Source organism: Pithys albifrons, chromosome 23 (assembly GCF_047495875.1).
Source record: "Pithys albifrons albifrons isolate INPA30051 chromosome 23, PitAlb_v1, whole genome shotgun sequence".
Classification (NCBI taxonomy): domain Eukaryota; kingdom Metazoa; phylum Chordata; class Aves; order Passeriformes; family Thamnophilidae; genus Pithys; species Pithys albifrons.
Genome location: NC_092480.1, coordinates 3,819,085 through 3,834,833, shown reverse-complemented (window position 1 = coordinate 3,834,833; position 15,749 = coordinate 3,819,085). Strand labels below are relative to the sequence as shown.

At 49.5% G+C, this 15,749-nt stretch overlaps 1 protein-coding gene and 1 long non-coding RNA gene across 2 annotated transcripts; both read left to right on the top strand.

Annotated features, from left to right (window-relative positions):
• The first annotated feature begins 479 nt into the window (after positions 1-479).
• LOC139682256 (uncharacterized) lies at positions 480-1,665 on the top strand. Its single transcript, XR_011699614.1, has 3 exons — positions 480-569; positions 1,159-1,336; positions 1,583-1,665. It is a non-coding gene; the product is annotated as an uncharacterized lncRNA (long non-coding RNA).
• Positions 1,666-1,780: 115 nt separating this feature from the next.
• Positions 1,781-15,723, top strand: LOC139682092 (multiple epidermal growth factor-like domains protein 6). Its single transcript, XM_071576071.1, has 24 exons — positions 1,781-1,887; positions 2,005-2,091; positions 2,254-2,427; positions 3,174-3,329; positions 4,460-4,677; positions 5,222-5,473; positions 5,660-5,851; positions 6,839-6,988; positions 7,118-7,221; positions 7,673-7,890; positions 9,428-9,648; positions 9,812-9,958; positions 10,604-10,768; positions 10,966-11,117; positions 11,320-11,488; positions 11,641-11,818; positions 12,327-12,472; positions 12,797-12,922; positions 13,308-13,478; positions 13,630-13,854; positions 14,252-14,378; positions 14,690-14,889; positions 15,248-15,460; positions 15,710-15,723. Exons 3-24 carry the CDS (start codon positions 2,417-2,419, stop codon positions 15,721-15,723), a joined length of 3,555 nt encoding a protein of 1,184 aa, XP_071432172.1. The 5' UTR covers positions 1,781-1,887; positions 2,005-2,091; positions 2,254-2,416.
• Positions 15,724-15,749: the final 26 nt, after the last annotated feature.

Sequence of the window (15,749 nt, the reverse complement as noted above, 5' to 3'; positions counted from 1 at the left end):
TGTCTGCTGTGTGATGCAGGTACAACACTGGAAGGAAGGGTCGATGAGGTTGGAGCCATTTCTAGGGCTGTGATTCCACAGCAGGCACTCCTGAACAGCTGCTTTCTCGGAAAAGGGTGTTGGTGGAGCACAGAGAGGGTAAATCTGCCACTTTGCCACAGAAGAGGACACTCACAGTGAAGTGCAAGCTGAGAGCTTCCCTTTCCAGCCTTTCTCTAGATTCTTTCACCCTCAGAGATGACACAAGTGCTGCTTGTTCAGAAAGGGAAGCTCTGCACCTGCAGCTGTTCCCAGGGAAAGATGTGAGTGGCATCAAAAATGATGCTCCAGTGAATATTTCTTCATTACATACTTGCTGTTGTCTGTCTTGTGTGGCCAGTAGCACAGAATCACAGAATATTTTGAGTTGGAAGGGATCCACAAGGATCATCAATATCATTATGGTCTTTTTGTGGTCGTTCTTAATTTCAGGATATTTCTGTGATGGAACTGGACTTGTCTCTCCAACTGGATTATGTGAGGCTGGATTTTATTGCAGTGGAGGAACCATTTCTCCTAAACCTCCCAGGGTAAGCTGTGTTTGTGATACAAATAGTGTAAAATATCGGCTCTGGGGAACTGAAGACCATAAAGTCACCTTAGTTCTGTTGGGTCTGGATTAAACTGTCTTTTACTGCATTATCTTATCAGGTCTATCTGATTTATTGATAGTGAAAGGGGCCAGAGATGACAAAACCCACTTGGCCTTCTTTGAGCTTTACATCTAAAAGCTGGGTAAAAAGTAGTTCTACCTTTGCATGTTGATGGTGCAAAGCAGAGTGGAATGCCAAATCAGATTGAAATTACAGAGGTTGGGAGTGCCTGAGCTTGATTGGAGTGCTGATTCTGTCAGCCTTCCTCTGAGGCAAAACGCAGGCACAATTTGTAAAGATGAGAACTCAACAAACCCCTGGCTTTGTGCCACAGCCCAGGGAGATTTGTTCTGGGCAGAATTCTGATCCTTTATTTTGGACAATTTGTTCGTGCAGCCTCAGAGACTGTGGGGTGAGCACAGCATTTTATGCTCTCATTCTCTTCACCGTTAGAATGTGAGGGAGACCTCTTTGCAGGGGCAGCCCCTGAGTTTGCAGGCTGTAACTCTGGTGTTTCTCTTCAAAGACAACAGTCAGTGGAGGTCCATGTCCACCTGGCCACTACTGTGTGATGGGGAGCAGCACAGCCCAGCCCTGCCCTGCAGGGACTTACAGCCCATCCTGGAGGATGGCACAGTGTCTGCAGTGCCCTGAAGGCTTTTACTGCACTTCTGCTTCTGCAAACTACACAGACTGCCCTGCAGGTGGGTCTGGCTGCACCTCCTCAATGTCATCCTGCTCAAGCTCAGCCCTGAGCAGCTCCATTCGATGCAGCCAATGTGATGATTCTGTCACACAGTGATAAACTGCAGGGCAGACCCATGATGGAGCCTTGGGATCAGTCCTTCCCAGAAAGGGATGGAAGGAATTCCGTGTGTGCAGGCTTGGAATTCTCCCTAGGCCGTTACCAGCATGTGTTAACTGTTATGAAACCATCTTTTCTTTCCCAGGTTATTACTGTCCCAGGAATACAGGATTTGCCGCACAATATCCTTGTCCCCCTGGAACCTACAGCGAAGCTTTAAATCTCTGGGATGCTTCCAAGTGCCAGCTGTGCCCCCCTGGAAGGGTCTGTTCCAAGCCAGGCCTGGCAAGACCAGATGGACTGTGCATGCCTGGGTGGTTTTGTCCACCTGGATCCACATCAAGCAAATCAGTGTTTCCTGGGAATTACTCTGGTATGAGAAGGAATAATGAAGTGTGATGATGGCTGGTTTTGAGGAGGATATTAGAGTCACCCAAAGGACCTCATCAGGTTCAGGATGGCTTTCTCTGCCTTTTTATTTAGTTTAGTGCTCTAGTTCTGTTCTTCCCAAGTGTTCTCAATAAGAGTGTTTGCAATTCTTATGTTTTGCCTCTTTTCCATTAACAGGTATGGCAACCCCTGGATCTGTTGGGTTGTGTCAAGCTGGAACCTTTTGTCCTGCTGGGTCATTTCTTCCTCTTCCCTGCCCTCCAGGTAAGGAGCAGAGTCTTTTTTCCTATACAAGTTTGTTGTGGTGGAGTTTTTGTATCTATGTGTTCTCTCCCCTTTTGCCAAGGTCCATGGGCAATCCCAGTCATGCTGTGGCTGGTTCTGGTGTCTCTGAAATGCTGATCTTGGTTCTGTCTCCTGCTCCAGGTTGGTTCTGTGCCACCTCAGAGCTGGCAGCTCCATCAGGTCCCTGTCAGGCAGGATTTTACTGCACAGGGGGCTCCCCAGTCCCAAACCCCAGGGATGGAGCAGTGGGGAACATCTGTCCTCGAGGCCACTTTTGTCCTACAGGGAGTTCTTCTCCCTCTCCATGTCCCCCAGGTAGGTTTGGAGGCAGCTGCTCCATGCTGTCATTTCTCCTCCCAGTGCCCAGGGAGCTGCTGAGCCTGTCTGAGCCTGTTCCACTGCTCTGCAGCCCCTTGTCACATTGTGCTGGATCTTGCCTGTGTGCCCCAAGGGACAGCTGTTATCAGCATGAAAACAGCCTCTAATGCAGTGCTGTTGTATTGGAACATCAGCCCTAAATCTGCATTGACAGGAGCTGCAGAACTGCCCCTGGAGCCCACGTGCTGCTGTGGGGAGGGGAGCTCTTGGCTGAGCCCTCCTGAAGGTCACACAGCCCAACACATGTAAGGGCCTCTGCAGCCCCCCCAGCACAGGGACAGCTGTCCTTTGTCATCACCATTAAAGAGACAAAGGGTTAAGTTGAATGAGAGACCGTGGAATGGTTGGTTGTTCCCTGGATTAAATCTATCGTTGCATTAAGCAAGTGATTGCACTGCTCAGTCCAGACCAGAAATAAATCAGAATTGTAGAATTGACCCCAGTCAGCCATCAGGACCAAGCTCTCCCAGACCTCTCCTGAAGGAATCTGTCATCTAAGGGAATGCTGGGGCTGTATTCTCTCAGAATTCCTTCCTATCCAACATCCTTTTGCAGCTGGGACTATTGTAGCTGGGACTATTGTAGTCAGACCTGTGTGAGCAGCTGGTGCTTCTCTCCACCACCCCTTCCAGCAGAGTCTGGGATGATGTGACAGTGTGATTTTGGTGGGGTTTCATTTGCAGGCTCCCTCCTGCCTCACCATGGTGCCCAGTCAGCCCAGGATTGCCAGCCCTGCTTGCCAGGCTGGTTCTGTTCCCAGCATGGCCTGAGCTCCCCAGAAGGCTTGTGCAAGGAAGGATGGTTTTGCCCAGCAGGCTCAGTGTCAGAGCAGCATCCAGGTAGGAATTCTTTGGGGTCATTCTTTACCTGCAGGAGTTGCAGTGGCAAGATCTTAAAATCTGACCTTACTCACAGTTTCAAGTTAGGTTTAGAATAAAAAATGCTTTCCAAAAATTATTCCAGGTAACAGAGATTGAAGTAGTGGGTAAATATATCAGAAGAAAGAGGGGATCTTACCAAGGCAAAAAAACAAGTTGAAAAATATCCCAAAAGGAGTTTATCCTTGTGGTATTTTCACCTTTGCTAGAACTAGTGAGAGGGGTTATGTGGGATTGTCCATTCTCCCTGTTAGAAGGGTGATGGAGAGGGAAGTGTAGCTCAAATCCTGGTGTATTAGATATGGAATTCAGTGGCTCATTTGCCAGTGCAGACAAGCTGCAGCCCCTTCAGCTCTCTGGAAGCTGTTCAGGGCAGCACATCAGCCTAGTCCAGTGCTCTGTGGGCTTCAGGGTGCAGTGCCTGGACCTTCACTGCTCACATCTGTGTTTAATGCTTTAAATAAAACTGGGGGGAGGTTGTTATTTAGAAAGATTTTATCTTATTAAATCTTTCAGTTCTTGGTTAGTGGTGCTGCTTTCTCCGTGCAGCTGTTCAGGGATACCCACAGCAGTGGTGTAGAAGTGCATTTCTTTTTTTCCTTCTAGATAATTTGTGTCCTGTGGGCCACTATTGCCCCACTGGCAGCCCAGAGCCCATACCCTGTCCCCCAGGGGAATACCAGGACCAGGCTGGTAAAACCCAGTGTGAAACATGCCCAGCAGGAATGTGAGTGACAGGGACTTGCTCCTTTCTCTTGATGCTTTCTTGGGAATTAATATGTGTATTTCCCTCTCCCTTAGGCTGCTCTGGGTTTGATACACAAGATACACACTTTGATATACAAGACTGGTTTTCTTGTTTCTTTTTCCCTCTAGTGTGTCATTTTCTATACCACAATTCATGTATCACAGTAATCCATCCTAGCAGGTCTGTCTGTTGGGATGGAGAGGATGCTCCTGATAGTTTGCACCTCAGTTTTCCATTTGTTTCCTTCCAAGTAATTTGCTCTCACTGTGTGTCTTAGACTGTCACTGTTGTGCAGGACAGAGGGAAAACATGGGCTGAGGCAACACTTGGGGGGTTTTGGCAGGTTCTGTGCCCTAAAGGACCACTCAGGGGATCTCCAAGGGAACGTCTCACATGGTGTGGCCAAACCAAAGGAATGTCCAGCAGGATATTACTGCCTGCCAGGAACAAAGGCTGCCAACCAGTACCCGTGTCCAGAGGGCACCTACAGCAACCAGACTGGCCTGGGAAACCCCAGGGACTGCAAGCCCTGTCCTGGAGGCACATTCTGTGCCAGTGCAGGTGGGAATCACATGTGGCTTAAACACAGTCCTGGGCTGGTTTCTATCCAGGAGAGTCAAAAAATTCCACCAGTGAGGAAATGTTCTGTGAAGTTCATGTTTTAAGTTTTAAGTACCCTTTGTTGTTATCTCTGGGATTCCTGGAGGAGAGATCCTTTGCAATAATTTAAAATAATTTTGCGAAGTATCTTTTGTAAGTTAAATTAAAGGTAGATTAAGATGGTTTTGTACCAGCAAAAATTATGAAACTAAAGTCAAGCAGCTTGGGTTCTAGGACTCATTTGGGTTTGGCTGTCTCTCGGTGGAAAGATCTGTAAGGATCAGCCCCTTCCATGAGGGTGATCTGGGAAGCTGTTTGGGCTTTCAGCTCTCTGGTTATCAGTTGTGTGAGTAAATATTGGGAATATAGATAGAGCTTTTAGGTCCCAGAGCTATTGCCAGGCCAGCAGGCTCTGAGAGCATTGTGGGGACAAGGCTTGGATGGTTTGGTTGGTGCAGGGGCTGTGATTTCTTGGCTGATCGGACCCAATGCTCCCTCTCTGCAGGACTCTCAGCCCCGAGTGGGCCGTGTTTCCCCGGCTATTACTGCACTTCCAAGGCACGTGTGCCCACCCCTGGGAGGGATGGGACGGGCAGCCTGTGCCCAGCAGGCCATTACTGCCCACCAGGCAGCAGCAAAGCACAGCCCTGTCCTGCTGGCACAGTTCTGCCTCAGTCTGGGATGGTTTTCCGTAATTCCTGCCTGCCCTGCCCTGCAGGGAGATTCTGCCAAGGAGAAGGCCTGGCTGCAGTTTCTGGTGTGTATTGCATAAATTATAATTATTACATTAACATAATTTTATTGTTTTATATTAATTATTATATGATATTAAAAATAAAACAAAAACTGAATACGTAAAAAAAAAAAAAAACATAATTTTTGACTTCCAATTGGCTTTTTTTCTTGATTTTAAACCTAACACTGAAGCTTTTCTTCCTTGCAGGAACATGTTACGCTGGGTATTTCTGTGACCTTGGATCAACTGAGCCAGACCACAGGCACTGCCCCCCTGGCTTCTACTGCCCTGAAGGCTCTGAATTCCCAATCCCATGCAGCCCTGGAAGCTTCAACTCTGTCAGTGGGAAATGGCAATCAACAGCCTGCCAGCTCTGCCCAGCTGGGCACTCCTGCAGTGGTGAGGCCCTCTGGGGTTTTGGGGGATCACACTCAGGCACCCACCACAGCTTTAGTTCTTACAAACAGAGGAAGAAAACACTCAATGCCACACATCATCTTTGGTTAGTGATGTACACTGAGCATAAACACTCCAAATAATTTGTCTTCCCAAACTGTTGGGTTCTCAGCAGCAGCCTCAGGTCACCCACAACACTTCTTGTTTGCTCTTACACCTCCTTTATTCCTTGGCTCAGCCACTTCATCTCCATGTCTTACATGTCTTTGGCCTCTCAGGGAAACAAACCCTCCTGGCAGGCAGCTCTTGGCCTGGCCAGCAGCCAGTCTGTGCCCTGACACAGCTGCTGCTCCTCAAAGGTTCTCACCATCTGCCTCCACAAGGTGTTGATTTGCTCTCCCCAACGCTGAAATATTTGTGGTCACAAATAGTGACAAATAGTAACAAATTCACCCATCACCTTCCATGAGACAAAGAGGCTTTTCCTTCCTGGGGTGAGGAACTGAAACAACAGGGAAGAATTTATTTGACTGAGATAACACGAGTTTCAACAGAGCTGGAACCACAAGTGAGACCCTCAGAATCCCAGCTGAGCATTTTAATTGGAAACCCCAATTTTCCCCAGGGGTTTAATTTAGAACTGACTTACCTGTGCACTAAGATGTGCTTTGTCTGAGGCTGAACTTCACAGAGTTGGTACTTTCTGATGGGTCTTAGAGGTATATGATGAAGAAGATAAGGATTCCAGGAGATAAGGCTTTGCACTGTGTGTGATCTGAGCAAAACCCCTTTGGAAGGACCATATTCTGCTGCTGCTCACCTGCCACACTTCAGTTGCTCCTGTTCCCCATCACTCTCCATGAGGCTTCTCCTGCCCCATGGGATCTGCTTTTCCTGTAGCCTGTGTGTGGCTGAACTCAAATGGGAGGAAGGCTGATGTTGTCACCACTCATCATATCTCTGAGCAAGGTGCTGTGCTTTGTACCCCAGGTCCTGGAGCACACACTCCTGAGCTGTGCCCTGCTGGGTACTTCTGTCTGCCAGGGACCAACTTCAGCACAGAGCATCCCTGTCCAAAGGGCACCTTTGGCCCCAGGACTGGTGCCACTCGTGAGTCTGACTGTGAGCCCTGCCCAGCAGGTGAGTAGGGACTGGCACAGGAAACCCAGGGCATGTACCTGGGAAGAGTGAGGAAAATAGGAGTCCTCCTTCCAAGTTAGGATGTTCTGTGCAGCTCCTCACATTGAGACTGTTCTGTGCTCATTTCAGGCATGTATTGCTCAGCACCAGGTCTGTCCCAGCCATCTGGATTTTGCCATTCAGGTTATCACTGTGCCAAGGGAGCCATCAGCCCAGCCCCCTTCAAACACAGAGTGAGTGCCAGGCACAGCAAACCCAGTGACCTGGGCACAAGGACTGGGCTGTCACACTGTGGTGGCTTCTGCTGTCGTATTTTCCAAGCATTACTGCTCTGCATGGGGCTGCTCATGCCTTTGGCTCTGCCCTTGCTTGCTCCTCAGCTGCAGTGACGTGCTGCTCTTGCTGGCAGCTGGAATATGTTGGTGCCAACTGAGAAATTCTGGCCAGAGCTCTGTTTCTGTACATTTCTCTGGACTGTGTGGTCTAATGTCTCCTCTAAAAGTTGGCATCAGGGAGGGGATAACCACACCTCAGCAACCAAGGCCCTTTTTATGGTGTGTTTTTAGTTTCAGTGGCAGCAAACTTGTAGACTCAGCTCCTGTGTGCCCTTTCCAGAGCTGCCTCTGTGTACTTTGTGTTAAATCACCTTTCAAAACAATTTTTCTCTGTGTTCCTCTGATACAGGTGGAATCCTCCAGCCTTGCTTTGCCTGGCAATGACATCTGTCCCGTGGGACATTTCTGCCCCAGGGGCACAGAGTATCCTGTGCCGTGTCCTCCTGGATCCTTCTCCCCCTCAGTGGGCCTGGAGGCAGAGGAGCAGTGCCAGCCCTGCCCAGCTGGGCACTATTGCAGTGTGCCAGGGCTGTCTGAGCTGGCCCAGACCTCGCTGTGTGACCCAGGGTGGGTGCCACTTGTTAGTGCCAAAGCATGGCTGGGGTTACAGCTGAGGGACATCCAAACCAACAGATCCTGGCCTGGTTCTTAGCCCTTTGGTTGGGGTGGAGCATCTCCTTGGTGAGCTTAGCAGATGTTTCAGAGCCATTTCTTTGCCCTCACTTTGCCTGTCTTTCCATCCCAGGCTTATACATGTTTTTTCACCGTTTTCAGTGAAAAAAATAGTATTACAAATATTAGTATTACAAATAAATTACTATTGCAAATCCCTTATTTATCCTCTCATTCACACTTGCTGAGAATTTAACCTTTTTTTTCCCTTCTGAGTTCTTTTCTTCCACAAGGTGGTGCAAGAAGCAGGGACAAGGTACCATTTCCAGCCTTGCAAGGAAAGTGCCCTGAGCAATATCTGTCCATCTCAGGAGCAATTTCTCATAGCAAGAGGTTACAGCATTTATTTTATCTGTGAAAGAGACTTTGACAAGTGTTTTCAGTGTAGTGTAAGAAGATTTCCTGGGGAAAGATTTCTGGTAGCAGCTGACTCTGGAATCTAGCAGAGAAAATCACAATGAAATTTATGCAGAAGTCAAAGCTAAGCTCAGAATATGAGTGAGAGCTGCATTTGGAAGGGCTAAAAATAATTAGCCACCAAACCAGACTTCTTGAGAAGAAGAGAGATTTGCCACATTTTAAATGTTCCCCAAAATTCCTGTAGCCCTAGAAAGATGTTACAGCCTGGCTGTAACAGTAATGATTAAGGTTTCTCAGCTGGATGGTAATGAATATTACATGATTATAAATGACCCTTGACTTTCAAAATCTGAAGTCCTTGTCCCCAGCAGGCTGCACTTTGTGCTGTGCCCAGGTTGCTTTTCAACACCTCTGCCATGAAACATCCATCACTCCTTATAACCTGCTCTTCAGTCTGAAAAAGTGTTTCTTCCAGGCAAAGAAAAGCAGCTTTGCTGGGCTTTCATTCAATGCTGTTCCTTTTGCCTTAAGGTCCTGGAATTGTTTCTTCTTCAGAAATTACGTGGTTTGGATCCTACATGGGATCACAGCTCTCATTTCCTTGTTGCTCAGCTCTTGGAATCATTGTAATTTTTACAATGTAAAAATTTTTCTTTTTGTAATTTTGTAATTTTTCCTTTTCTTTACTCGAAGTGAGGGTGTGGGAGGGAAGTGGTGAAGGGAAGAGTGACTGATGGCATCAAAGCAGAGGCCTGCAAGAAGACTTGGGATAAAAACAGGCTCAGCAAAGGCAGCAGGAACTGAACACTTGGGCCCTGTGTTTTGAAGTAAAAATACTTTAGTTTTCAAAGGCTTTTCCTTCCAGAGTGAGAACACTTTCTAGGCAGCTTAGTGAAAAAAAGCCCTTTAGGAGGATTTTCAGTTGGGCACCAAATTACAGATGTGGGGGGAAGTTTTCAGCAAAACTGAAACAAACTGCATTTTCAAGGGATGTCTCTTAATGTGCCTCCCCCACTCAATGCCTCTGAGTGGGGCTGGCAGCTTGTTTCAGGTCTGAATTCTCTCCCTCCAGGTATGTCTGCTTGGAAGGAAACTCTGCTCCCTGCCCTTCTGATGGGATTCATGGATACAGATGTCCCAGAGGCTTCTACTGCCCCATGGGCACCGGGCTGGAGCTGCCATGTGAGCCTGGCACCTTCAGCCCCATGCCAGGGGCAGGAGCCTGCCTGCCCTGCCCACCTGGAATGGCCTGTGGAAGTGCTGCCACTGTGGAGCCCCTCACCTGCCCCAGAGGTGAGGCTCAGGTGGCAGCAGAGCCCCTGGCAGGCAGGTGGCAGGAGATGCCATGCTGAGCCTCACAGGGGTTCACTCGAGGAACAGGGTGTTTGCTGCTGCTTAGAGCCAGCTCAGCATTCCCACCTCTGTCTCCTGGGTCTCATTCCCTCTCTATGTGCAGGTCACTACTGCCCAAGAGGAACTGCTGCCCCCGTGCCATGCCCCGAGGGGACACTGAATGCCCTGGAGGGGGCACTGGCCCCCACTGCCTGCAGGCTGTGCCCAGTGGGGAGGTACTGCAGGGGAGAGGCCAACTGGGAACCAGATGGTGAGTTTGGTTAATAACTCACCCCAGAGCACACAGGATGCAGGGAAGTAGAAAACATCTCTGTGAAGAGAGTAAAGGAAATTGGAGGACACCATTCACTTTGTGTGTGTGCCCATCAGTCACTTCTTTTTCTCTGTTTTTATTCTTTTCCCTGAGCATTTATTTTGGATGTTATTTCCATGTTAGTGCATTGCTTTCCTTCTCTCCCTTAGTTTTTTTTCTGCTTTCTCTTTGTTTGCTTCAACACATTTATTGCTGTTCTTTCTGTCCTCCTAAACACTTCCCCTCCCATTTAAGCACAGGGTAGTTGTCACTGGGGCAAAATGCCAAGATTGGATACCTGGAAAGAAGAGCGGCAGAACTCTTCCCACAGGGAACAAATCATAGGGAACTAGTTAGAGAAATGATAAGGTAAGCAAATGCCAGGTGAGGTCTGCAAGTAAAGAAAGGAAGTGATTGAGGCCAAAGGTTAATGAGAAGAAGGAAAGGCAAACCAAAGGTGAACTGCCCAGGTTATCAGCAGTGATAAAACAGGGTAAGGATGGCATTTGGCTTCTCTTCTCTGTGTTATCTGCCTGTTTCTGAGGTTTGAGGAGGTGCCTCTGCCTGCTGGTGGTTGCCACCCTCTCTGTTCTGCCCTGGCAGGTCAGTGCTCAGCTGGGTACTTCTGTGAGGGAGGAGCCACTGATGCCATTCCACGTGGGACACCCACATTCCCACTCAGCGGGCCCTGCCCAGCCGGACACTACTGCCCAGAGGGAACCCATCTCCCCATTGCCTGCCCAGCTGGGACCCTGAATGATGCCATGGGTGAGTGTGACCTCACCCCCAGGTGAGCAGCCATGGGGAGCAGCTGCCCCTTGGCCACAGGAGGGTGTTGGCACCCTCAGCCAGGTCTGATGGTGTCCATGTGTACCGGTTCCAGCCAGTGTTGCTGATGCTGTGACTGTGTTGGGTGTTCTTCCACCTCCCCCTCTGGCTGGCCCTGAGTTTTGGTTTCCCCTCAGGTGGTGCTTCCCCAGAGAGCTGTGTGCCCTGCCATCCTGGGTCTTTCTGTGCTACTGCTGGTCTGAGTGCTCCCACAGGACCTTGCTCTGAGGGGTTTTACTGCCCAGCAAACTTCAGCTCTGCCAGCCCCACAGCGTTCCTCTGCCCCAAGGTACTGCTGAGGGGGTGAAAGACCTGGAGCTCAGCTCTGGGCAGTTTCCCACAGTGCCACAGGGTCACACACACCTCATTGAAACATTGATTACATCCACACAGAGTGTTGCCTGAGGTTTTGGTGCTTCTGACATTCACTCTTTACACAGGCTCTGAGTTTGGCATCATCTCCATAAAACCCTCTCCCCCTCTCCTTGCAGGGTCATTTCTGCCAGTCAGGGACAGCCCACCCTACGCCATGCCCTGACGGGGAGTACCAGCCAGCCACGGGCTCTGCATCCTGCATCCCATGCCAGAGAGGGTTCTACTGCCAGGAGCTGGTGACAGGAGACCCCAAGCGTTGCCCACCTCATTCTTACTGTCCCCCAGGTACGCTGGAACCTGCATGCCAAGGGTTCAGGTGTTGTGCCTCGCTGTGATCCCAGAGAGGTACAACCGTCAGCTGTGAATTCCTTAGGCCAGGTGATAAGGTGGCAGTGAGTCAGTGTGTCCTCACCGTCATTTGTCACGCCCTGATAGAGGTCAAGAGCCTTGCCAGACCACAACAGTTGTACTGAGGGTTGTTATGGTCTCTGTGGTCTCCCTTCCAGGCACACGAGTTCCTCTCATGTGTCCTGAAGGCACCTTCACTCCTGAAAACATGACTGGGCTCTGGAATGAGAAGGAATGTCTGCCCTGCTTACCTGGTCACTTCTGCAGGTTATGATTCATTTCAGTCTGGCTTTTCTTCACTTTGTCCTAAGCAGTTTGGCATCCTTGGTTCCTAAATTCCTCCCAGTTTCTCTGCTACATCTCCCTCATTCAAAGTAAAGAAATACAAGCTTAGCTTTTGGGTACAGAGGTGTTGGATCTCTGAGCTTTGGGAGGCATCTCAAAGCAGTCTGATGTCATTGTCATGGTACAAAGAAGCATCTGAACCAAACAGTACATGAAAGTAATAATGCAAACAGGTCAGCCCAGTGGAAAATCACCCACAGATTCATCTAAAGCAGTTTGCCCAAGTTCATGGAATTTGAACTGAGACATGTCTGGCTCAATTAATTGTCTACATGTATCAAAATGGGACTGTTTTATCTCTCATACCAGTGTGAGAAGTTATTTTTCATTGCAACCTTCACAGAGTTCACAGATCAACACTTGCTCTGCCTCTGCTCCCAGTCAGGAGCAGCAGGTTGTGCCTAAACTCCTGCTGTTCCCTCTGCTCCAGGCACGGGAGGCTGCAGGGAAAGTGTGCCGCTGGCTACTTCTGCCTGGCAGGGAGTGCCCAGCCTGCCCCCCAGGGCCAGCCCCAATCCTGGCGCTTCCTGGCTGGCTGTCGCTGGGGCCAGCTCTGTGCTGGGCTCTGTCCTGCAGGTTAGTGAGCATTTCAAACACAGAATATTGACTTACCTCTGTTGTCCTGCGTGATGTGTCATGATGCCTTCTTTGAAGCTGTCATTGCTCGTTAGTTTTCTCTGTTTTCACATCATTTGGACAAATCTGTGTGCATGACCAAAAAAGCCACCCAGAACTCATGGTGCTGAACTGCTACACCAGAAGAGTTTGAAAGCTTCTGGTTTGGCTTTGGCAGCTGTGTAAATGTTCATTGTGCAACAACAGGAGACTCTTGCTTGGTCATTTTTGCCATTGCAGGACTTGCATGTTTTACTTTCCTCTCTTTCCCATTCCTTTCTGTAGGTTTCTACTGCCTGGAGGGATCTGAGGTGCCCATCCCATGCCCTGCCAATACTCTTAGGGATCTTCCAGGGGCTGTGAGGAGAGAAGATTGTCTGCCTTGTCCACCAGGCCACTGGTGCAAAGCAGGTTTGAACTTGAGGATAAACACTGAGAGGAAGGGATGTGAGTTGCTATTCAAGAGAGTTGTGTGTGTCCCTGAGGCTGGATGTGAGGTCAGGAATGGCATTGTGGACCAGTCCTGGCACTAGTGACGAGTTCTTGTGTCTGCAGAGGAAAGAGGCATTTAACACTGTTAATATAACATGTTGATATAACATCTGTTCCAGCAAACACTGGAAATGTAGGAGAGCCTGAGATCACACCCAGTCTCTAAATATCCCTGTCAGAAGAGGGGCTTGGATGGGGGAGGTGGATTGTGCAGCCGTTTAGGAATGACCCAGGAGGTCACAGAACAAAGATGTTTCACTGACAATGAAAATGACTCCCTGAAGCCTTGCTCTCTGTTTGTTAGGGGACTCAGAGGCCCAGCCATGCCCACCAGGACACTATTGCTCTGGAGGCAGTGGCAGTGACCCTGTGGCACCTCGGGAATGCCCTCCCCAGACGTTCCGCGGGCAGCCAGGAGCTCGGAGCATGGCCGACTGCCAGCCCTGCCCTCCAGGGTATCACTGCCCTTTGTCAGGTCAGTGCCAGAGGAAAACCAGCCCTTTCCCAGCTCCAGAGGTGGTTACAAAACTCCCTAGGATTAAATACTCACTCATGTCTGCAATTATCTACAAAACTCCTCCTGGCTACCCAGCCTCCCTTTCTTCATTCCTTTCTCTTCCTTACAGGTCTGACCAGCTTTGAGGATTATCCATGCCCCCCTGGGTACTGGTGCCCTGGCAAAGGGGACACTTTCCTTTGTCCAGCTGGCACTTCCAGGATCCAGCCTGGTGCAAAGTCATTGGAAGAGTGTGATCCCTGCTCACCTGGATACTATTGCCCGGATCCAGCACAGACAGGGCTGCCCAACACCCAAGGGATACCTTGTAAACCTGGTTATGAATGCCCAGCAGGTGACAAGGCCTTTGTTTTCTTTATTTGCAGCAGTTTCTGAGCCCAGATGGCAGTCAGCAGGCACAGCCATGGCGTTTAGCAGTGACTTGGGTCCCATTCTTGCCATGGTCACTCTCAGCCCTCCCTTCTTGTTTGGCTGAGGTTGCCAAAGGTGGTCTGGGCGTAGAAAAGGAGCAGATATCTTTGTGCAGGGCCAAGCATTGAGGTGTTAGCAATTCCTGCCAAATAGCAAAGTGATTCCCAACAGATCTCTGCCCTTTTGTGAGCAAGAGGAAAAGCACAGTGTTTATTTATGGCCACATTCCAAAGCCTCCTTGCTCCCTGTCTCCCCCGCACTGAGTCTTCTGTTCTGGGTATGTCCCGTAATATATCCCTGTTCCCCATTTCCCTCCCCAGGTTCAGTAAGTCCCAAGCCTTGCAGGGCTGGCCTATATTGTGGTGCACTCACAGGTGAGCCTTCTGTGTGTCCTGCTGGGTACCACTGTCCTGAAGGATCCTCCACATACAATAGCCCTGAGCAGCTGTGAGTACCTGGCATGTTGGTGCAGCCAGATTTCCATTTCTAAAAACTCTGAATATTGTGAATTGTGCCTGGGCTCAAACCTAAACCAGAGTCTTTGTGCACTGTGCAAAAGCAAAGGAATCTTTGTAACACAACCACAGGTTTGGTGATGGCCAAGGCTGAATAAGGTCATTTATGATTTCTGCTATTTAGCATGAGTGTAGAACTAGATGAGAATCATTCTTCATTTTGTTTGCCCTGGTCATTGAATCCAGAAATCAAACTATTTTCTGAGAGTTTCTCCCCTCTCCCTGCCCTGTTTTGCCTTCCAGGTGTGTGTTTCCATACTACTGTCCCCCGGGCAGTGCCCACCCGGTGCCCTGTGAAGGAGGGTCCATGGCCCTGCCCCTGCCTGGCCTGAGGGGCTCCCTGGAGAAGTTCTGCAGGCTCTGTGCTGCTGGGACCTACCGCAGTGCCCCTCTGATCACAGCGCCCTGCCAGCCCTGCCCAGCTGGCTTCCTCTGCCCACCAGGTACCCAGGCCAGTGGGGCAAGAAAAGGCAGCTCAAACTGTACCCACAAAGATTTTGGTTCTGTGTGGGGAAAGCTCTCAGTCCTCTGCAGCTGCAAAACCCTGGTGTGGGCTGTCACAGGGATTTGCCACTGGATTTGTCCAGGGAAAGAGCTGGGAGAAAGAAACAGAGATTTATATCTAAATATGAATCAGATGGGAAAATGCTGAATGCTGATTAACTTTATATGTACAGACTCATGTATTTATATATATTCATACATATACACACATATATATACATATAAGTGGAATACGCAGGTGGTCTCTGCCTCTCTCTCAGCACTTGCTGGGGTCCCTAAAAAGTGCCTTTTTTCCAGGCAGTGAGAGCTACCACCAGCAGCCTTGTCCCCGAGGTCACTACTGCCCTTCCCTGGCACCTGCCCCCCTGCCCTGTCCCCCTGGGACCCACGGGAGCAGCCACTTTGGGAAGCACAGAGAGGATTGCCAGCCCTGCCCTGCTGGCACCTTCAACCACCTCCCTGCCCAGGCTGCCTGTTTCCCCTGTGGCAGCTCCTCTTCCTCTCAACCTGGTGAGTTGCTGTGTGTGAGTAAAATGTCACCTCTTTAAGAGAAAGACTGAAAAGGAAATCACTCAGAAATGTGATTCCCTCATGTGGTTTCATGCTGGACCACAAGCCCTGGCATCCTCATGGTGCTGGGTGTGCTGCCAGTGCCTGAGAGCTTTTTCTCTGTCCCACCCAGAAGGAGGATTCCATTTGCAAAGCTGTCTTTTCTTCCTCTTACACTCTGTTAGCTCAGGGGATTTGATGTCCTTAAAGGAAGGAAGAGATGAGTAGCTCTACTGATTCTTGCTCTATC

Excerpts from the sequence above, each read along its gene's own strand:
- LOC139682092 (XM_071576071.1), top strand. Across the intron at positions 9,959-10,603 it reads GGCCAACTGGGAACCAGATG|GTCAGTGCTCAGCTGGGTAC; the intron begins GTGAGTTTGGTT and ends CTGCCCTGGCAG. Across the intron at positions 13,855-14,251 it reads TGGTTATGAATGCCCAGCAG|GTTCAGTAAGTCCCAAGCCT; the intron begins GTGACAAGGCCT and ends TTCCCTCCCCAG.